General features: G+C 37.8%; 1 protein-coding gene across 27 annotated transcripts in view; it reads right to left on the reverse strand.

Annotated features, from left to right (window-relative positions):
- Window positions 1–23,249, reverse strand: part of NUMB (NUMB, endocytic adaptor protein) — a 174,421-nt gene that overhangs the window by 15,349 nt on the left and 135,823 nt on the right. For 16 of the 27 annotated variants that reach the window (XM_021099490.1, XM_021099479.1, XM_021099487.1 and 13 more), the window contains 2 exons: window positions 2,527–2,601; window positions 437–577 (listed from right to left, as the gene is read on the reverse strand). In XM_021099490.1, the coding sequence (XP_020955149.1) occupies window positions 437–577; window positions 2,527–2,601 (216 nt within the window). Of the gene's footprint in view, window positions 1–436; window positions 578–2,526; window positions 2,602–20,302; window positions 20,336–23,249 lie in introns of all 27 variants that reach the window. The other 11 variants (XM_021099482.1, XM_021099471.1, XM_013978317.2 and 8 more) reach the window with 1 other exon arrangement.

Below are 23,249 nucleotides of genomic sequence, written 5' to 3' on the forward strand. Positions count from 1 at the left end.
CCTATGCTCCAGCCACAGCAATGCAGGATCTGAGCTGAGTCACCACAGCTCACGGCAATGCCGGATCCTTAACCCACTGAGCGAGGCCAGGGATCAAACCTGCGTCCTCATGGATCCTAGTCAGGTTTGTTATCACTTAGCCACACGGGAATTCCTCAAATAAAATTTAGTAGCCACCATCACCAGAGCACTTTTACTTTCCTTTAATGACCTTGGATCTTAGTCAATCACCTTGCTCTGAGAGCAGTAGGGTCTCACCACAAATGTGAACTACTTGAATAAAAGGAGTGAAAGCAGACTAGTTTAGGCTCTTCTAAGTGCTGTAACATCACTTAACTTGATAAAAACGTAGTGGAAACTTGCTTGGCTGAGCCAATCTGGATAGAGTATGGTGAACTGAGGCTAGTCATGATGAAATCCATGCTGTTAGACTCACCGTGTCCTTGACAGCCATGAAGCAATGACAGATCCAGCGCCGAGTTGTGCCATCACGACATATGTAAGAGAAGGCTCTATCAAAGTTCCTATCTGGGGCACAGAAAGAAACTTTTTCTATTGTCTGGTCAACTATGAGGTCCTAGAAAAAGGGAAGCACAAAGGAACAGAGGCCTTATGAGATTATTCAAACTTCTCAGAAGAAACACAGGATGCACATTTCATAGCTCAATCTGAGCCAGAGGTCTGAATACTAAGAATCTGACCTAGGAGAGATCCCAAGAGGCACTTTGCCCAGATGCTTCCCTCACCTCATCTTCATGTTCCAAAATATAGGCTTGCTGACTCCAGATTTATCATGGTAAATTCCATGTTCAATTTTCAACATATGTAAGTCAATAAATTTAATCCAATTCCCATATAACATTGATATTACATTCAATAACATCATTTCTGGAACAGTTCTGTGCATTTATTAACTTACTGATCATTTAATTTTGAGTATGACTATGCTTTTATACTTGCTGAATGGCATAGCATATACAAAGTATAAACATCATACAAAATATTCTTTAAAATCTTGAGGCTCTGAGGCTCTTCTGTGTGATAAGATATTCTAGTGGCTTAAAATCCCTAGATGCTGAGGTAGGGGCTGTAAATGCTAAAACATACAAACAAAATGGCTTTTATGAAGCATAACTATGAGAATTCCTGTTGCTCCACAACCTTTCTGGTCAATTTTTTAGAGTTTTGCAATTCTGGTGGCTCATTATATTTTGCATAATCTTGACTGCTATGAATTTCCTCTTCAGTAAAGTGATCCTTCAAGTATTTTGGATTGTCTGTCATTTTTCTTTTGATATATAAGAGTCATTTATATATTCTAAATATGAGCTCTTTATAAGCTATACACATAGCAAAATTTATTTTCTGCTCACAATGGGTCCCAGGGTGATTACTGAAAATGGGAAATAGAAATACTAAACCAATTAATGCCAGTGTTATAAGTAGCCACCAGGGGGCAGTATCACTTTCTAACTATTGTGTAAAACAATTAAAAATAAAGCCTCTACACACAACAAATTTCATCCAAAGCATTAATGAAAACTACACAAATTCTGGAGTTCTCTTGTGGCACAATGGATTAAAGACCTGGCATTGTCACTGCAGAGGTGTGGGTCACAGCTGTGGCATGGGTTCAATCCCTAACCCAGGAATTTTCACATGCCAAAGGTAGCAAAAAAAAAAAAAAAAAAAAAGATATGTTCTCCTCCTTTCAATGACATCTGAGGTTTTTGGGTCTTTTCTGAAAATTGCCTTCTTGTTAAAATTCTTACAGATTTTTGGTCTCTTAGAAAATTTTAATTAATGATTAAATGGACTTATATAAATAACACCTTATGCTCTCTAAGTGCAGGGTCTATGTCTTGTCTTATCTAGGCATGTAGGATCATGCCCTTTCAAATGCAAAATGCTACTGGTTATTTGAGATAATGTGTGGATTCTGAGTAATGTTAACCAAAGAGCCATTTACTAGTTCTTAAGATTTCACCTGAGTTTTCAGTTAATAGCAGGTTAATCAGTTCAAATATCACTTTCTGAAAATACAGTATTTTATGAAGGAACAAGAAGAAATTTCATATGTGGCCCATCATTTTTTAAAAAAATTTTTAATGGTGGTAAAAGTTCTATCATCTTTCACATCGAACTTATGGTGGTAAACATTTTTTTTAAAAAATGTCTAAGAACAAAAATAGAACTAAGATCTTTTTTTAAGTTTATATGACTTTTTAATTTTTTCCATTATAGTTGATTTATAGAACTCAGACCTTACATAAAGTATAATACGCAGTAGGCTAAACATGCTGCGCCATGCAGAGCAAAATGCTGAGAGAATTCTCTTCTATTTTTCATAAGGTAAATGAGTAACTAAATTGGTTTTCTGAATATTAAACTAGTCTCTCAGAAGGTCGTACTTTGGACAAAGTGGAAGGATACAGAGTAACTGCAACAGCTTAATGGCATTATATTTGATCATCAGGGATAGAAAAAACATGAGTGATAACATTTAAGCTTATATGGAAGTTTTACCTTAGTTTTTTCATCCACAACTCTGAGTCCATCTGCTGATACCCACAGGACTGCTTTAACCGCTTTCTTTCCAGTCTTTTAGGAGAAACCAAAAAGGAAAGGGGGAGACACACACATATACAATATTAAAAAAAAAAAAGTCATCTTCCACAGACAACATTGACTTCTGCCTTCCAAAAGTCACAAGTACAGATGGAGACCAAGTTCAGGAAAGTGCCCAAAGCCAGATATGCAAACCAAACTGCAGAAACATTCAGGAAAAAACAAGCCAAAGCCATTATTTTAGAAACACAATGCGAAACAATAAGATAAAATTAAGGGGACAGATGGAATAAAACCCAAGATATCACATTCCATAAAGGGCAAAGAATAAGTAGATTCTTTACCTATTTTGAAACTCAATCACAAAAACCAAGAGTTAGATAAATACTAAAACATAAGGAGTTACACCACAAGTAGCTTCTATGAGTGTATCTAGAGTAGAAAGTAATAAAGTCTAAATTGAGATGCTGACCATTCTACTATCCTTTGAGGCCAATGTATTTAGCAAGACCCTGAAATTTTCATCTTAAAAACCCACGATGTCTTCATCACTCCTTAAATAATCTTTAAAAACCATTATTTCTTCTCTCAGGATTAGAAGAAACTGAACTGGTTAGAGCAGAGCTAGTTTAGTTTTTAATTTGACATTAAATGCATAGAGACAGTTTGGGGACATAGGAGGATTAAAAAACTGTTGGAAAATTATTATCCTTATAAGATAAATTCTTTTTACTGGCTAAGAAGACTTTGGGCACACAAAATCACATGAGAACAAGCTGATGTATGATTTCTCCTGTGATGGAAAGAAAATGGGACAGTGGGCATTTCTAATAGTAATTTATCAGCTTCATTTCTACTACTCCAAGGATACAAGCAAAATAAAATAAAAGCAAAGTGAAGGCTGAGAATAGGTATCAGAATATCAAAAAAAGTATAGATCAAAAGGAATCTGGTACTAAAAGTTGGAGCAGCAGCCTCTAGAAGGGACAAAGAAGGATAAAGAAATGTCTACCATTCTCCACTGTACATGCCCAAACCCAGCATAGAAGGCATGGCTTTATTTAAGTGAAAGTGTTTGTGTAATCCACTCCAGGCTTCATCTCCACCACTGCAACTTTTCTGATGAGAGCCTATTACATGCCAGGCAGCAGAAATACTTGAAGAGTTCACCGTCCACTGAAAGGTGATGCTCAGATAAACAAAAATTAATACAGTAATGAGTGCTGGAGTAGAACCAAAAACAGTGTATAACAATGTCAAGAAGGAGGCATGGTCAAATCTATATGTGGAACTTGGGGAAGGTTATTCAAAAGAAAAGATTGAACTGGGTACTAAAATAATGCTTCTAGATGCCCCAGGTAGGAAGGCAAGGAAGCAGTGGAGGTAGAGGACATTCCAGTGTGGCCTGAAAATAGGGTGGGTCGGTGAGGCATAGTGGGAGATAAAGAGCAGGAAAGGCCTAGCCATAGAGGGCCGGGGATACCTGCTAAAGAATTCTATCTTAATTCTGTGGGCAATTAGGAGCTACTTGCAAAGAATTTTAAATACAATTAAACAGATTTGTATTTTTAAAAAATATCACTTCAGCAGCAGGGCGGCAGAGCAGAGGAGTTGGAAAGAGACTGACAGGAGGTAGAAAGTCCACGACAAGATTCCAAGTGAGAGAAAATGAGGGTTTAGCTCTCTTGGCTGAGACAGAGAGAGATGAGAAAGTCTTAAATGGTAAATGTAAGAGAGAAGGTGAAGACTCCTCTCTGGTTCCCAGCTTTGCTAACTGGGTGGAGAGGGTACCACTAACTAAGATAGAGAACAGATGCAAAAGCAAGTTTGGGAGGTGAAGAATAGGATTTCAGTTTTAGACAAGCGAAGTTTGTGATGTCTGTGCAATACTGAAACAATTGAATATATAGATCTAAAGCTCAGTAGAGAATTCTAAGATGAAATTTTAGTTTTGGGAGACATCAATCATGGGAGTAATAAGAAGGCCAAGCCAGGAGAGAATATCAATAATTAAGGAACTGGGAGATGGGCAGTGAAATAGCAAAAAAACCCACTGTGACGCAATGGGCTAATGATACAGCTTTTCTCTATGGTGTTTCTGGTTCTATCCCTGGCCTGGTGCAGTGGTTTAAGGATCTGGCATTGCCTCAGCTGAGGCATAGGTCGAAGATGTGGCTCAGATTCAGGCTCTGGCCAGGGAACTTACATATGCCTCAGGTGTGGCCAAAAAGGGGATTAAAAAAAAGGAACAGCCAGTGGGACAGAAGAATGAAGAGAGAGTAGGGTCATTGAAACGAAAGGAGAATGGTTTTGAGAAGAAATTGGTTCAAAATGTCAAATGTTGCAAAATGACCACGGAAGGAAAGATGTAAAATGTGCCCATTGGACTTAGCAACGAGTAAGACAAGACAGAGTGACAGGGGTTGTGGTGGTTACTTTTATCTGTCAGACTGGCTAAGCTATGGTTGTCTAGTTGTTTGATCAAACACTAGTCTACAGGTTGCTATAAAGGCATTACATCAATTGACTTTAGGTAAAAGAAATTACCCTTGATAATATAGGTGGGCCTCGTACAATCAGTTAAAGGCCTTAAGGATTAAAAACTGAGGTTCCCCCCAAGAAGAATTCCACCTTAAGTCTGTAACGTAGAAATTCTCCCTGAATTTCCAGTCTGCTGGTCTGCCTACAGATTTCAGGCTTGCTAGACCCTATAATCACATGCATGAATTCTAAAATAAATCCTTCCCTTCATATACATATATGTATATACACACACATATGTATAGATAGAAAGAGATATCTAAAAACAGAGAGAGAGAAACAGATGGTGATTCTGTTTCTCTGCAGGATTTGACTAATAAAAAAGTGAAGTCAGACTATAATGGGTTGAGAAGTAAATGAAAGGCAAGAAGAGTCTACACATATTAAATGCTCTCTTTAAAAAAGCTTTTTTTTTTGGGAGTTCGCAATGTGGCACAGCAGAAACAAATCCGATTAGGAATCATGAGGTTGTGGGTTTGATCCCTCACTCAGTGAATTAAAGATCTGGCATTTCTGTGAGCTGTGGTGTAGGTCGCAGATGCAGCTTGGATCTGGCGTTGCTGTGGCTCTGGTGTAGGCCAGCAGCTACAGCTTCGATTAGACCCCTAGCCTGGGAACCTCCATATGCCTCGAGTGCGGCTCTAAAAAGACAAAAAGAGCTATAAGGCAAGGGGGGACAGGTAGAGGATCAAGGGAGGTCCTTTTAGAATTGTGGTAAATTAGCATGATATACTAGAAACGGAATGGATTTTGGAGTAAGACAAATATAAGCCTGAATTCAATGCCACTATTTATAAGCTAAGCAAGTTATGTAATCCTCTGAGCTTCTATTTCTTTATCTGTAAAGTACTGAGACTGCAGGCCCAAGAAAGGGAAGAGTAATATATAGAACACAGTCCTCCAGGAGGCAAAATAGGATGAGGCTAGAATACAAGTTTTAGATGGGAAGAGGGTTGTCCCTTCCTTGAAATGGAGGGATGGAGTAAAGATAGATTTGTAAAGGAGTGAGTGACAAACTGAGGAAGTTCACTCCAGAGAGCCACAAATTCATCTGTAAAGGAGATGAGATCACCTACTTTACTTTGCTAGGGAGAAAAAGGTAAAGAGGCAGAGTAAGAAAGTAAAGATTTATGGAGTTCCCGTTGTGGTACAGTGGAAATGAATCCGACTAGGAACCATGAGGTTGCAGGTGCGATCCCTGGCTTTGCTCAGTGGATCTGGTGTTGCCGTGAGCTGTGGTGTAGGTCACAGATGCGGCTTGGACCCCAGTGGCTGTGGCTTTGGCGTTGGCCGGCGGGTACGTCTCTGATTAGACCCCTAGCCTGGGAACCTCCATATGCTGCAAATGCGGCCCTAAAAAGCAAAAAAAAAAAAAAAAAAAGTAAAGATTTACAATAGCAGTATTGGGACAGTATATCGTATAGTGACTCAGCAAAACTCTGGGACCAGGCTGGTGTTTGGGTTTGAATTCTGGTTCTGCCACTTACTAGTATGACCAACAACAAATTACTTAACTTCTCCATGCCTCAGCTTCTACATCTGCACAATGACACCTCCAACATAATGTCATATACCTTGTGGGATTATTATAGGGATTCAATAATATATACTGTCCAAAAAGGGACTCCTTTGAAAGTAAAAGGAGGCATTATTAAAGCCCAGAAACAGCTGTTATACTGGGGCTGTTCAGGCAAACTGGGATAATAGTCACTCTATCAACAACAGTAACTGCTCATATTTAATAAACACTTAAGTAACCTTTAGTATTTTGCAGGAAGGTGAGCTCCACGAGGGCAGGGTTTTTTCCATACGTAATGCTATATTCTCAGTGCTTAGCATAATGCCTGGTACAGAGAAGGAGTTTAATAAGTATTTGTTGAAGTAACAAATTTGCTAAATATTTGCTGTAGGGAATAGGAGACAGTTAATCAATGACTGCCAGATGGCACTGAAAATCCATGTAAGAAATTTAAATTTGCAGTTTTCTCAACATGCTCATTGGACAACTACAGCCTATAGAGTTCAGCACTGGAGGCAATAAGTAAAACTACTTCAAGGTTGGGAGACTTGAAGGTGGGAAAAATAAAAGTCATTTAACCACGTCTGCCCCTCAGCGGTGCTCTGACCACGGCAATGACATCAGATCCTTAACTTGCTAGGCCACCAAGGAACTCCAAAAGGTCATTTTAGAATGAGACTGTCCCTCGTCTAGTCTCCTTATCATATACAGCGAAATATTTTCTTAGCCCAATTAGACTATTACACAAACATCTTTTTGAGGTATATCTTTAAAATAATTTTAATGGTGTTGTACTAAAATATCAACCAGGCATTGTAACCATCATACTTCATAGCATCTGACCTCGAAATAGGGTAATAAAACAGATTAATATGAGTTCTTCCCCCGGTTCATAAATTTGAGTGCTAGTTCTTGGATGTCACTATAATTTTCCATGTTACAATTACTTCAATCAGGTACTGAGCTATTAACACTCAGACACCTGCAACTAAAATTACATTCAGACGTCCTCTCACAAATTCTATAGTGGTAAAGCTTTTGTACTATAAACTTCAGAGTTTTCATTCTGATAATATAAACTAAGATTCCTAAGCACTTCTGAGAAAATGATAAAAGTCATAGATAGAAGATCAAAGTTTTCCTAAAACTGTCTACTTAGCCAATAACTTAGGATGATAAGGCCAAAGTTAGCAAACCACAGGACCAAAAAAAGAGATAATTTAGAGTAAGTATGAAATGTAAAATTTACAGCTATCTTAGTAACACAAACACCCCTTTAAAAAAAAAGACTACATAATACCTCAGACTAATCCAAATGTGGTAGACGTAAGGTACATGTAAGATATTAAGCTTTTTTTTTATTTGTTTTGTTTTGGTCTTTTTGCCTTTTCTAGGGCTGCTGCCCACGGCATATGGAGGTTCCCAGGCTAGGGGTCAAATTGGAGCTATAGCAACCAGCCTACACCACAGCCACAGCAACATGGGATCCAAGCCGCATCTGCGACCTACACAACTCACGGCAACGCCAGATCCTTGACCCACTGAGCAAGGCCAGGGATTGAACCCGCAACCTCATGGTTCCTATTTGGATTCGTTAACCACTGAGCCACGACAGGAACTCCAAGAATTCTTTTATCACTATTGTTCCAACACTTTCTATTTTAATAATAATTTCAAGGTTATAGGTAGAATTCATACTGACTAGTGTCAATGTATGAAAATGCTTTACAACAAAGAAAAAACTGCTTATTCTTCAGGAAAGAAAATGGGTCTAACATTAACAGAACTGCAGTAAACTCTGAGAAGGATCAAGCTACCCTATGAATAAAAACTGTCAAATAAAGTATAATTTTCAGGTGACCACTCAGCTCTCTAAATATTCAAATTAGAATTTTAAAACTAATATTTCCCTCAAACATCTTTCATTATGGGTAGATATAAACCAATACGGAAATTAAGCAGACTCGGACCCTGGAGAAGATGATGGCAGGTAGTGGGTCTATTATAAATTACTAATCAATAAACTTGAACTGCAAGTAGAAAAAATGTATAGGTAATCTGAACATGAAAATGCCAGTGAAGAAACACCAAACCGCTGCAAAAGTGACATGGAATAGTAACTAAACAAGCTCAGTACACTGTAAGATCATTTCCCCCCAAATGTAAAAGGCAATGAAATAACTAATCACGTAAAGAACTGCCATCTACCTACCTATTTATCTCCAGAAGGTTTTTTTTTGCTTTTTCGGAGTAGTTCCCACTTAAAAATTTTTTTAAAGGATGGAGATCACAAGGTGGTAATAGTCTCAGTATGCTGACAGAGCCTTACAGTCACTCTTTTATTTTACACATTGGTGTTATCTGAGGAAGTACTTCAGATTCCCAGTCGAAAAAGTAAGTTTCTAAACTGTTTAAATGAGGGATTGGCAAGCTTTTTTTTGGTGAAAGACCAAATATCAAAGGCTTTGCAGGCCCTATGGTCTATGTCACAACTACTCAACTTGGCCCTGCAGTACAGAAGCAGCCACAGACAATACGTAAACAAATGGACATTAATTCGTTCCAATAAAACTTTATTTACAAAAACAGGTAGTGGGCCATACCATAATTTGATGACCTCTGATACAAATCATCAGAAGCCCTGGAAAGCAATCATTACTTAAACCTGTTTTGAAAAGACAAATCATTATACTGAAATGTTAGACCTGTTTGGAATTGTCTCTGAATTTTTTTCCTTTTTTTAAAATGTGCTTACACTATTTCAAACTGAGACCCAAATTTCAGGTGCAGTCCAACTCTAAAGTTCTATGATTCCTAAGACCAGCAATAAGAACATGCAATTAATAAAGATAGAAGTGCTATTTGGAGGCAAGACAATTGTACTGGGCATATGATAGATGACAGCAAAAAAGTGTTCTAATGGAAGCTAAAGCAAAGAAATGCTCTAAAGACACACAGAAGCACAATTTGGCATAGCTATGAAGTGTTAAGAAGCAACAGCAGCAAACAGACCAATTTGGGCAGGAAAGGTAGAACAAGTCATTCTTTCTGAGCAAGTGATTTGCCATGATATTGTGCAGAGTTCTTTCTGCTACACACCAAAGAGGCCTTCAAAGGTACCCAATGTATAAAGAATCTCTGGTCAGTCTTTCTATCACACCTACACACACAGAGATAACCTAGTCATTATGGAATAATAACAACATATTAGCAGGCAACCATGACACAGTGTGCCTGTAACAAATAAACAGAGACTTCTTTCACAGGAAACTTGGCTTCATTTTTTTAAAAAAATCTGATTTTAAGGGCCTTAAAATCTATTATTTGATGACATTTGAATTTCTGAACAGAACTGAACAAATTTTTATGTTCAAATTTAATGAACAAATTTTCTCTTATAATTCCAGGATAAAAGTCTGTACTTCCGAAGGACAAGACAATGAAGGAGAAAACACAACTTTCTATAGGATTTGAAACTGATACTACCTCCAATGGCTGCTTTGTAAAAAAAAAAAAAAAAAAAAAAAGTACAGTAACTTTTAACCTGTACTTTCTTAAGTGGGAAGGGCCTTTAAATGCTTTTCGGAAAAGATAAAGGATGGTAGCAGGTCATGAACCAAACAGCAAAGGTGAGATTTTTGGAGGCAATTTAGCTCTTCTAGTTTGCAAATCACTTTTAAGGGAAGGAGGGAACCTAGAAACTATTCTAATATTAAGCTCTTATTTCAAATGTATATATTAACAAAAATAAAAATTCCACAGGGATCTCAAATCCAACCTAATCAAAACCAAATCATTTTATACACCTCTTCTCATAGTGAAGGATTCCGCCATGCCTTGGTCATCTGTAGCATAAACTTGGGTCTTATCTTTTGTCTCCTTCTGTATGTCCCCAGATCGAATGAGTGAATGAGTTAGAGCAGGTTCTCTCTCACCCTAGTGGTCCTGTTAATGCTGTTCCTTCTCTCTGAAATGCTTTTCTCCTCTAATTGAATTTAACTGGAACTTAACAGTCTAAAATCTCAGCCTTAGGTATCATCTCCTCTCAGAAGCCTTAATCACAATCTCTCACATTTATTCTCCCTCTCTGCTCCAGCAGTACCTGTTATTATTCCACAATTTGGTGACCTTTTTTTTTTAACCTGTTTTTTCCCACTACACGGTGAACTTGAAAGCAGTGCATATGTCACTCACCAACTCAGACATTTTGGAGCAGCTACTATGGAGCACATACTATTCCAGGCATTGAAGATTTCAGCACTGAACAAAATAGGTGAAGATCTCTGTCCACAGAAAGCTTATGTTTTAGTGAGGAAGAGATAAATAAGTAAAATGAATGCTATGACAAATGGTGATGACTCCTATCAGAGGAAAATAAAGCTAGGAAGGGAATAGTGAGTGTGTCTATATGGAAGAGGGTGGCATTTGACATTTTTTTTCTTTTTAGGGCTGCACCCTAAAAAGGGAGCTTCCCAGGCTAGGGGTCGAATTGGAGCTATAGCTGCCAGCCTACGCCACAGCCACAGCAATGCTGGATCCAAGCCACGTCTGCAACCTACACCACAGCTCACAGCAATGCCAGATCCTAACCCACTGAGCAAGGCCAGGGATTGAACCTGCAACCTCATGGCTCCTAGTCGGATTTGTTTCCGCTGCGCCACGATGGGAACTCCGCATTTGAAATTTAAAATAAGGTTCTCTCAGTGACTGCCTCACTGAAAATGGGGCTTTTGAGAAAAGAATGGAAAGAGATGAAGAAGTGAGTCATGCATATATCTGGATGATGCATGTTCCAGATTAGAGGTTATAGCAAGTGCAAAGGTCTTGAGATGGAAGCAAACCTGGTCTAGGCATAGCAAGGAGGCTAGTGTGGCTGGAACAGAGGAAGCAAGAGGAGAAGATAGGAAAAAGGTCAGAAAAAAAGACTTCAGTTTTTACTCTGAGTAGGTCAGGAAGCTACTGGAGGATCTGGGGCAGTGGGGCAACACATCAGACCTGTTCTAAAAAAAAATCACTCAGGGTAATACCTTGAGAACAGATGGCAGGGGGATAATCATTAAAGCAGGTGGAAGGGAACACTAATGCAATGATTCAGGGGAGAGGAGAAGCTGGACCAGGGCAGTTGTGGTGGAGGTGGTAAGACAGGAACTGCTGATAGGACGGACAGGAAAGGATGAAACTGAGAGTTTCAGAATTTGGTTTGTGACGTGTTAGTGTGAGATACCTAGTATGAAGTATTTAATGATGATGATGATGATGATACCTGGTATTTATCCAAATGGCAGCCTGTTCTGTATACTTGGCTTACATTTATCATTTAATCTTCACAACAATCACATGAGGTTGGAATCAGTATTATCCTTTTCTAATAGATGTGGAAGCTGAGGTACAGAATGGTTAAGAACCTCTCCCAAGGACATAAAGCTAAGAAGTGGCTGAGCCAGGGTTAAATACAATCAATCTAGATCCCAAGAGTCTGTGTCCATGACCCTTATGTTATACTGCTTCTAAGATGGAAATACCACTACAGAGTTCAGGAGAGATGTCTGGAGATAGAAATGTCTAATTTCTCAGCACAGAGGTGGTATTTAATCCCATACCACTGGAAGAGATCATCAAAGGAGAGGTGTAGGTAGAGCAGAGTCCAACGTCTGAGAAGTAGGCAGCATCGTAAAGGAAAATCAAGAGAGTATGACCCCTGAACTCTCAATCAACAGTGTTTCAAGAAGCGGGAGGGATGGGCTATGTCAAATGCTGCGGATGGTTGAGAAAATTGATAGGACCACTGGAACAATCATACGATGACTTGACAACTACTGAGGGGAGAAGTCTGATTAAATTGAGTTTAACAGAGCAAAGGAGAACAGAAACTGAAGGCACCAAGAAGAAACCTTTTTAAAAAAAGATGGTTTGTTTCCATGCTAATGAATGATCCACTAGAGAAAGAAAAACTGATTATGGAGGAGAGAGATGGTAGCATTATCAGAGTAAATAAGAGCTGGAATAAGAATCTAGGAATTGGCCTCAGCTAGAAGCACAGACAGCTCATCTCTTGAATAGGAGGGAACAGGGTATATGTGCATGAATGCACATAGGAGAGTAGATGTGGTGTCATATTTGAGTTTTCTTCTGATTAATTCTACTTTTTCAGTGAAGTAGGAAGCAAGGTCATCAGCTGCAAGAGAACAGAGTAAGAAATTCTAGAGTTTTAAGGAAAAGGAAAGAGGAGTCAAACAGTCATCTAAAAATGAGAGTAAATGGACTAAAAAAAGATTTTCTTGCTTAGCTTTGATCTGGATAGCCTAGTACAGTTCCTAGTATGTTTTAGACATTAACTGTGACTTGAGGCTTAAGAACTACTGAACTTTATTTTTTGAATTTATCCTTTTAAATGTGTAGTTATGCATTTTTTCCCTCTTTTTGGCCATACTCGCATATGGACGTTCACAGGCCAGGGATCGAACTCACACCACAGCAGTGACAATGCCAGATCCATAACCTGCTGAGCCACCAGGAAACTCTTCATGAATACAAAATAAAAAAGATAACTCCAAAGGTTAACACCTTTTTTTTTTTTAATCTAGAAAAGGCCAGTGACCAGGGCATTTGACATATTAATTGATCATGTCATAGCAAATACTGATGCTAAGGATCAGTGGAAATCTTCTGATTACGTTTGGGATTGTCCCTTTTCTTCTTCGGCAATCTGCTATAACGCACTTCAAAAGGAAAAATAAACCAAAACCTAGAAGATGAATCTAATAAACTATAAGAGAAGGTAAAATTTATAGAAAGGCATGGAAATTTAAAAAGCAAAAAGGAAGCAGAGAAAAGGGGCAAGAGATATTCCCTCACTTCTAAGGGAAAGAATCTGGAATGAAGATAAGCACTAAATACAATTTGTCAAAGAAAAAATTGGGGAAATCTAAATAGAAAGTAGATGTAAGTACACTGATTTAACAGTGGTCATAAATACCGTGAAATGTTTTACTCTTGAGAATTAGGTGAAAACAATACATGCATTACTTTTCAACTATGTATTCTCTAAAACATAACTATTTCTAATGATGCCACTGCAATTGTGACAGCATAAAAACTTGAAAAATGCACTTGGCAGGAGTTCCCGTTGTGATGTAGCAGAAAGGAATCCGACTAGGAACCATGAGATTTTGGGTTCGGTCCCTGGCCTCGTTCAGTGGGTTAGGGATCTGGCGTTGTGGTGAGCTGTGGTGTAGGTTGCAGACGCGGCTCGGATCTGACACTGCTGTGGCTGTGGCGTAGGCTGGCAGCTGTAGCTCCGGTTCGACCCCTAGCCTAGGAACCTCCCTATGCTGGGAGTGCAGACCTAAAGAGCAAAAAAAAAAAAAAAAAAAAAAAAAGAAAAAAGTACACTTGGCAATACATTAACAGTATCTGTTAGAACAGATATTATAATATTTTAGGTGATTTTTTACAATTAGAAGTGGTTCCCCCTCAGTCAAATAATAGCCCAGGGATGAGTTTGCAAACTCAAATGCCGACAGGGTTAAAAGCAGATAACAAAATGAGTGAAGCAGGCTGAGTAAGGACAGTAGAGAGATGCAGGGATTGTGGCAAACAGGTGACCAAAGGGTACAACTGATACTCAGCAACCCATTGTTGCTGCATAGAAAGTATGCCATTTTGCCAGATCTTCCAATTCTTAAGAGAGATATCCCAGCTTTTATATGAAGTTTTTCAATGTTTGAAATACTGGCAAATGATTCAAATTTACAAACTGTGCACAGACCATACAATGCACGTTTGTGGGAAGCATTCAGGCCCTTGGGCTGTCTAGGGTCCACTGCATCCAACCCTTCTCCTTTCACTATAATCAAGGCCCACCTTTAATGAGAAAACATCAATGTGGGCTGGATGAAAGAACTCTGCAGGAAGTTTCAGAAAACCTTGCTTTCAGGGTAGGCACTGCCATTTACTACTAGCTGGGTGACCTCTTTGAGCTTGTTTATTCATTTGTAAAAATGTAGTTTCATGAACTATCATGTCTAATTTACTGAGCTGCTATGAGTAGCAAGTCAGGAAGTAGGTCAAAGCCCAACACAAACCATAAAGCTCTATATAAATACAAGTAAATGGCTGAGAGATGGTAGAAAATATATATTGGTCTCTGCCTGGTCCTGGAATAGAGCTCCTGAAATTCTTGTAATTTCCTAAGTGATAAGAGCCCCAAGAGCACCTTTTATCCTGATATTTGGTCTTTGACCCCACTCCCATGTCTTAAAAAACCCTTGTAAATTCCTAAGTGATAAGAGCGTCTTTTGTTCAGAAACAACCCTAGGGTGGGGCTGGGGGCTGCGGGGGAGGCTCCTGGATGAGGGTGGGTCACCGGGGATTTTCAGCCTCATCCCCCACCCTCTAAAGAGGGAAGAGGGGCTGGAATTGGAATTAATAATCAATCATGCCTTTGTGAGGAAGCCTCCACAAAACTCCAGTAGCACAAGGTTCAGAGAGCTTCCAGGTTAGCAAACACATCCACACGGAGAGGGTGACATACTCCAATTTCAAAGGGACAGAAGCTCCTGCACTTGGGACACTCCCAGACCTTGTCCTACTACATATCTCTTCATCTGGCTCATCTCTATCTTTCATCATATCCTTTAATAAAGTGGTAAACATAAGTGTTTCCTTGAATTCCGTGAGCAAATTAATCAAAACTGAGGAGGAGGAGGAGCTCCAATTTGTCACCAAATTAAAAAGAAGTTACAGGGAACCTGGGGACCTACTACCTGCAAGTGGCATCTGAAGTGGGTGAGCAGTCTTGTGAGACCGAGTCCTTATATCTATGGGATCTGACACTCTCCAGGTATACAGTGTTAGAATTGAGTTAAATTGTAGGAAATCCAGATGGTGTCACAGAGAACCGTTTGGTGTAAGGGAGAAATCTCTACACATTTGATGACCAGAGTTGAAGTGTTTTGTGTCAGCAGTAAGAGAGACAGATAGGAGAAAGATTCACAGAAGGTAGACCGAACTGAGTTTTTCTAATACGATGGCTTTAAAAAGAGACCTAATAGAGATATAAAATATTCTTAGGCCACCCTATGTTCAGTCAGTTCCTCATAAAATGGTAATATAGATTACTCAGTTCATGAATTTCCTTAAATACATTAAAATTAGAAGATCCTTTTCAAATGTTAAGTGCCACATAATTGCTTGGTATTTGCCCAGTATGCTAAATACACTAGCAGCTGCATATAATACTTCCTAAAAAGTTGAGCATATTCTTGGCTTTCCTAAAACAATGAGCAATTTTATGTAGCTAAGTTTAAAAAAAGGTATTTCAAACTCTGCTATAGAATGCAGGGAACTACATCTATTCACTTGTGATAGAACATGATGGAAGATAATATGAGGAAAAGAGTGTGTGAGTGTGTGTGTCTGGGCCACTTTGCTGTACAGCAGAAATTGACACAACATTGTAAATCAACTATGAAAACAAGGTGTTTCAGGGTCTCAGGGCTTTTTTCCTCCCTTCTCTTTTAGGATTTGTATACTCTTACAAAGGGTTAATAATACAGCCCTGTAACATATCCAGGTTTATCTGTTCCTCACTGCTAAATCTTCTGGAGGCATTGCCCGTTAACTGGAGGAACAGGGAGGTCAGGCCCCCGGCAGGATTCAGACAGGGTGATAAGGTCCAAGACACAACTTAGGGAAAAGCAGCAGCAGTTCTGGCCATGATTCAGAATCAAGGCAAATAATTCTTCCATCTACCCACTTTTATGCAAATATGTTTGATGAAATACTTCTTGGTAACTGTTAGTTGTTTCTTTATCTTGGACCATTAAACTACACATGATATGAAGGCTAAGAAAGTATCAAAATTATGAGGAAGTGCACTAGATAAAAATTCCCTACCATATACTGTTCCATGAGATTCTTCATTTTTTAGCTTTCATCAAAACACAACTGACTAGCAAACTCAACAAGCCAAATCTCTTCCACTAGACTACCTTTTTTTTTTGGGGGGTCTTTTTGCCTTTTCAGGGCCACTCCCACGCAGCATGTGGAGGTTCCCAGGCTAGGGGTCGAATCGGAGCTGTAGCCGCCGGCCTACACCACAGCCACAGCAATGCGGGATCTGAGCCACCTCTGCGACCTACACCACAGCTCATAACACTGGATCCTTAATCCACTGATCGAGGCCAGGGATCGAACCTGCAATCTCATGGTTCCTAGTCAGATTCGTTAACCACTGCGCCACAACAGGAACTCCTAGACTACTTCTTATAGATTAGTGTGAGTGTGAGTTTAATGATGGCAACTTAGAAGATTTAAAAGGCTCCAAATTAAAGTTTTTCATTTAAAAGCACATTTCTAGAAAGATTATGAGTGATGCTTTTTCCTCCCTTGGTTTTCAAAGTCTTTGAATGACTTACTGTAAATTAAAAAAACTGAATATAAATAAAATGCTTTGCCTTTTTATAAAGAATTCTTCCCACAATAACATAAGAATTCTGCATTACATCTCTATCAGATGATGAATGTTCATTAAACTTATTGTAGTAATCATTTCATGACGTATGAAGTCGAATCATTATGCTGAGCCACAACTGATTTAGTGCTGTATGTCAATTATATCTCAAGAAAACTAGAAGGAAAAAAGAATTCTGAAAGTCATACTTGTTCACATTACAGAATTGCTTAGTATCTTTTAAGGAAATCCTATAGGAGTCTAACTCACTAGTATGATTTAAATATCTCCAAATAAATAAAATGTTAGTTTGAACCACTGGAAAAGATTCTTTAAAGCTTTAACTAATAAAAAAATAAACTGACCAGAGATAAAATCCAAAATTAAATTACTACCTTTAAAGAAGAAAGATAGAGGATAAACAAGGTCCTACTGTATAGCACAGTGAACTATATCCAATATCCTACGATAAACCATAATGGAAAATTTTTTTTTTTTTTTTTTTTGCCTTTTTGCCATTTCTTGGGCCGCTCCTGTGGCATATGGAGGTTCCCAGGCTAGGGGTCGAATTGGAGCTGTAGTCGCTGGCCTACACCAGAGCCACAGCAACTCAGGATCCGAGCCGTGTCTGCGACCTACACCACAGCTCACGGCAACGCCGGATCGTTAACCCACTGAGCAAGGGCAGGGATCGAACCCGCAACCTCATGGTTCCTAGTCGGATTCGTTAACCACTGCGCCACGATGGGAACTCCCGGAAAATATTTTTTTAAGGTACATACACACACATACATAACTGAATCAATTTGCTGTACAGTAAAAATTAACATAACATTGTAAATCTTCTATACTTAAATAAAAACAAAAAAGATAGGAAAAGAAATAAGTTAGAAAGTGGAGTTCCCGTCGTGGCTCAGTGGTTTAATGAACTGGACCTGGCATCCATGAGGACACGGGTTCAATCCCTCACCTCACTTAGTGGGTTGAGGATCTGGCGTTGCCATGAGCTGTGGTGTAGGTTGCAGATGTGGCTCAAATCTGGTGTTGCTATGGCTGTGGTGTAGGCAGGTAGCTGAAGCTCTGATTCAACCCCTAGCCTGGGAACCTCCATATGCTGTAGGTGTGGCCCTAAAAAGCAAAAAAAAAAAAAAAAAAAAGAGAGAGAGAAAATGCAAACCCTGGAGTCAGATTATTTGGGTTCAAATCCTAGCTACTACCCCTTATTATATCTGCGATTTCAGGCAAATCACTTAACCTCTGTAAACTTTAGTTTTGTTACTGTAAAACAGGGAAGAATAATCATTTCAGGGTTATTTTTAAGAATTGAGATAATTCATAGTTTTCTCTCTCGCCATATAAATTTACCATGTAACAAGATGCAGCAAAAACAGCTAAGAAGCCAGTGTGACCCAGTTCAGTGATACTGTAGATGCACCATGACCTAATTATATACAGCAATGAATACTGCCACCTTGGAACTGATTCTCAAGTGCAAACTATCTTCGTTTTCTAAAATCATGTTAAAACCTTTTAAAAATTAACGTGTTTTTTCTATAAACCAAATCAATATTTTCTACAACCTAGGCTTCAGAAACAAGAAAGACTGTTTTATTAAGTAGACAAATTAAAAACCGATCACTTAGAAGACAACTAAAATTGCATTTGTATTTTAATTGTGGTGATGTGAAATTGCTTTGAGAAATTCTATTTGGAAAAGAATGAGTGCTCCACAAAAAAATCTGCTTAACAATTATAGTGGCTATTTATAACGATTCAAGTGTCTACAGGATTATTTCTTTCTAGATATAGATCTCACATTCCATGGTCCTGTTAATTTAACTCAAGCTCAAAATAGCTACTAAAATTTTTTTTGTAAAAATAAAAAATATGTCTAAAAAATTTTTCTTTGTGACAGATGTGGGTAAATTACACAACTTTTAATTTCACATTGATAGAAGTTACTGAATTAAACTACTCAATCTAAAATCCTTCAAACTTATTTACGTTAGTATAAAGGTGACCTAAACAAGAACATGTAAAAAAAAAAATGGGTTATGACTAAAATATTTACTTGAGGAGGAAATGGGAACTAATCATTCTTTAAAACAAATTTCCAAAGTAACAAAACCACCCAGTGGAAAACCAACTGCGATAGGATTTTTATAAACAAACTTTTAGTAATGTATACTCAGTTATTCAATGAGAGTAGTTTTTTTTTTTTTTTTTTTTTTTTCTTTTTAGGGCCACACATACAGCATATGGAAGTTCCCAGGCTAGGGGTGAATCAGAGCTACAGCTGCCAGCCTATACCACATCCACAGCAATGTGGGATTGGAGCTGCGTCTGCAACCTATACCAAAGCTCATGGCAATGCCAGATCCTTAATCCACTGAGTGAAGTCAGGGATCAAACTCTCATCCTCATGGATACCAGTCAGGTTTCTTACTGTTGAGCCACAATGGGAAGTCCCAAGAGTAGTTTTTTTAAAAATACTGTCTCAGTCTAAATTATTTTGCAGCACTTCCTCAAAACTAAACAATGATAAATTTAGACACAAAAATGTTAGAAATGTATTTATTTTTGTATTGTCATCCTATATATTCTTAATTCTAAGGAAATCTGAACACTGAACAATCATTCTTTGAAAAATATCTACATAAAGAACATTCCATATATGACAGATATTTGGTAGACTATTCATTAAGACAGTTTTTCTCAGACTAGCATTCCAAGTTAAAAGTCATAGGATCCCCAGAGATAAGTTTATGTACTTTTACTTACTTGCCCTGAAATTTAATTTTAGTTGAGAAAAAGTAAGAGCAATGAATGTAAAATTTGGGATACATTTAATTTTCACTTTAATTTCTTCCCATTTCTCTGTCAATACTGAGCACTTAGTAAAACTAACTTGTTAAAAAACTCAATATGCTAATATGAACAATTTTGCAAGATCAAATTAAATTTCTTTTAATGCCTCGTCTTGAAGAGGCAATTCTTTTTTAACCTACTTGATGTATTTACTGGACTTTCCTATGTATCATCATATTTAGGTAACATTATAGATAGCAGCTTTCCAATTCACTAAATTCCACAGTCAGATCAATTCCTGTATTATAAAGAAACCGAAGATGTAGTCCTTAAAAAAAAAAAAAAAAAATGTCAGTGCTATACTAGGGGTGTAACTCCTTATAAAGCAAGCACGAATGTGGCATCAAACTTACTTTTCCAAAGAAGCCTTTGAAGAACTTCCTTTCCTGGAGGAACAGGGGGACAAGTCGAGCGCTATTATTGTATGGGCTAAATGTCCCAGAGTTTCAGAGCAATAAGCACATAGAGAGTTTGGATAAAGGGCAAAGTAGAAGGGGAGGGAGTGAGAGTTTTAAAGAGTTATCCATATAAGGAGTGACAGGGGGAAAGGAAGGGTGTGTGAAAATGCAATGAAACATACTGTATGGCCTAAGAAGTCAAGGAGAATGAGTAGAAACCAGAACCTGTATCCATGCAGAGAAAGTAATTAGTTCAGTATTCTCTATTTACTTTAAAACAGAGATTATTCAAATTTGGCAGCAGAAAAAAAGATTAGGACATACTGGTTTGATGGGATTTGCATTTAAAATTTCCTAATAGTGAATGATGGTAAATAGATTGGTTCCACATATATTTTCAATTTGAAATCAGTGGTCAAATATGTGGAAGTCACTAATTAAAAAAACAGTCCACATTCAAATGACCACATAGTAACATTAAAAAATGCCACATATAAAATTAAATTAGGAGTGTGCAGGAAGGGTCCTTGTCAGACTTTTTTCTTGTTGAGGCCAAAATGTCACTTAGAGAATCCTTATTTATGTGTAAGGATTGATTTGTATGTATGTGTGTGTTGACCAATTTCACAATAATCATGAGGAAATAATAGATATGTTCTACTTGAAACACAGAATAAATCTCATTGTGTGGATCAATGGGTTTGGCAGCATCTCTGGAGTGCTGGGACGCAGGTTCCATCCCTGGCCCGGGACAGTAGGTTAAGATGCAGTGCAGGTTTGCAACTGTGGCTTGGATCTGATCCCTGGCCTGGGAACTCCACATACCACCGGGCAGCCAAAAAAGAGGAAAACGAAAAAGAAAAAAAAAAAAAGGAACACAAGGCCAATGCTTTCATTGGAGCTGAGAAAACAAATACATCTAAGAACCAAATCACACCTGTGAACCACAACTGAGATTTGAGCAACTGAATGGTTTTCTTTTTAAATGCTGTTTTAGAATAAAGAAATTTGCATTGCCAGTTAACAAGCATACAATTGTGAAACTATGTAGGTAAGAGAGACAACTATTTATGGTCCCAGCACCAATTTGTAAGCATATACGAACTTTGAAAACTGACCACCATTTAATATCTGAAGAACTTATGCAAAGTAGATGAGTTCTAACTCACCCACGCTAGCTTAACTTTAACACTTCCTATTGGTTGAATAATACTTTAAGACTTTACCTTTTATAATCCTTTTTTTTTTTTTTCTTTTTGGGGCTGCACCGGCAGCATATGGAGGTTCCCAGGCTAGGGATCAAATTAGAGCTGCAGCCGCTGGCCTACCCCACAGCCACAGCAACCTGGGATCCAAGCCACATATGCAGCCTACATCACAGCTCATGGCAACGTCAGATCCTTGATCTCTGAGCAAGGCCAGGGATTGAACCCGCATCCTCATGGATCCTAGTCGGTTGGCTAACTGCTGAGCCATGAAGGAAACTCCTATAATCCATTTTTAATATTGAATAAATGTCTAGAAAGAGATAACTATAGAAATTTGACTCCCTCAGATATTTTATAAACTCATTCAATACTCTGAAACACTGAATAATTTGTTTCCTTTCTAGGTTTTGAAAATCACAAACAGCATCGAATGTTTCCAAAAAAAACGTTTCGAACTTAAGGTAGAAATATAATAAAGTAATTGGGGTAGACTAAGCTTATTTCTGCTGCCAAGTTTGGTGAGCCTAGTTTTGTTAGACTTCTACCTAACCACCAATTTTTAAAGATGCAGCCAAAGTTAAAAGATTCACCATTGTTTAGAGACATGGAGGTGAGGGAAGGAGATCCGTTAGTAATTAACTTAGCTCCCAGGAAAGCTCTAGTTAAACATGGAGTTTTGCTTTCTTTTCACAAAAGATCTCAGCTGTTAATGAAAAAAAAGTTGATGTGCAAGATGCATAAAAAGACAGTTATTAGGTTAGAGAATAACATTAATTTTTTTAAAAGAAAAAATTTTGTTATGATTCTTTTACCTGCTAAAACAAGAACATATATTAAAACAAATATCGAATAGTGAATAAAAAAACCAACATATTAGAAACTGATTGTATAATGAACTAGTCTAAAACCAAGACAGAGATGGCAAGACAATTACAGAAATAATGGGAAGAAAAGACCTTTTAAAAAGAAAGACATCTTGGACCAGTGTCAAGCAAGATAACCAAAGGCCTGATACACTTTTTATAAAAGAGAATGATAAATGTCAGTACTCCTCACCATGCAACCATAAAGGCACTGAAAATGGGCAACAATCTAAGTCCTTAAGTGGCTAATTCATAAAATTATGCCACAAAGTAAATGAATTGAAAATAGCTATAACAAATTTTATGCATATAAAGTAAAAAAAAAAAAATTCTCTGAGAAGTATGTGTTGTTTAGTAATAATACCTTTTCATTTGAGAATATTAAGTATGCTGATACATTCTAACTGAACTTAAAGTAATCCTAAATTGTAAGGGACTACTTTGAGGAAAAAAAATAAGACTTGCGAATTATTCTGCTTTCTCAATCCCCTATAAATTTTAAAAAATACTAGAATTTTACATTTTTAGTTCAAAGATCATTTAAGTGACAGGTTTAAGATGTTTGTTTCTGTACTTAACTAGCACATATAAACTATATAGTTCTTTAAATTTTAAACCTTTTTTGGCATTCAAACTTGCTTCAGATATGCTATTTTTTAATCTGAAGGCATGCAAACTTTTGCTTTCATTGATTTGAAATTCTAAGAGAAAGATCTATATATAAGAATAAACAAACATAGCTTCTTCATACAGCATTAGAAAGGGTTTTGATAGAAGTTTCATTGAGTATAATAAATAGGAGACTGGCACTAGCCTCCCAAAAATTCAATC

The sequence above is a fragment of the Sus scrofa genome, chromosome 7, assembly GCF_000003025.6.
Source record: "Sus scrofa isolate TJ Tabasco breed Duroc chromosome 7, Sscrofa11.1, whole genome shotgun sequence".
NCBI classification, from domain to species: domain Eukaryota; kingdom Metazoa; phylum Chordata; class Mammalia; order Artiodactyla; family Suidae; genus Sus; species Sus scrofa.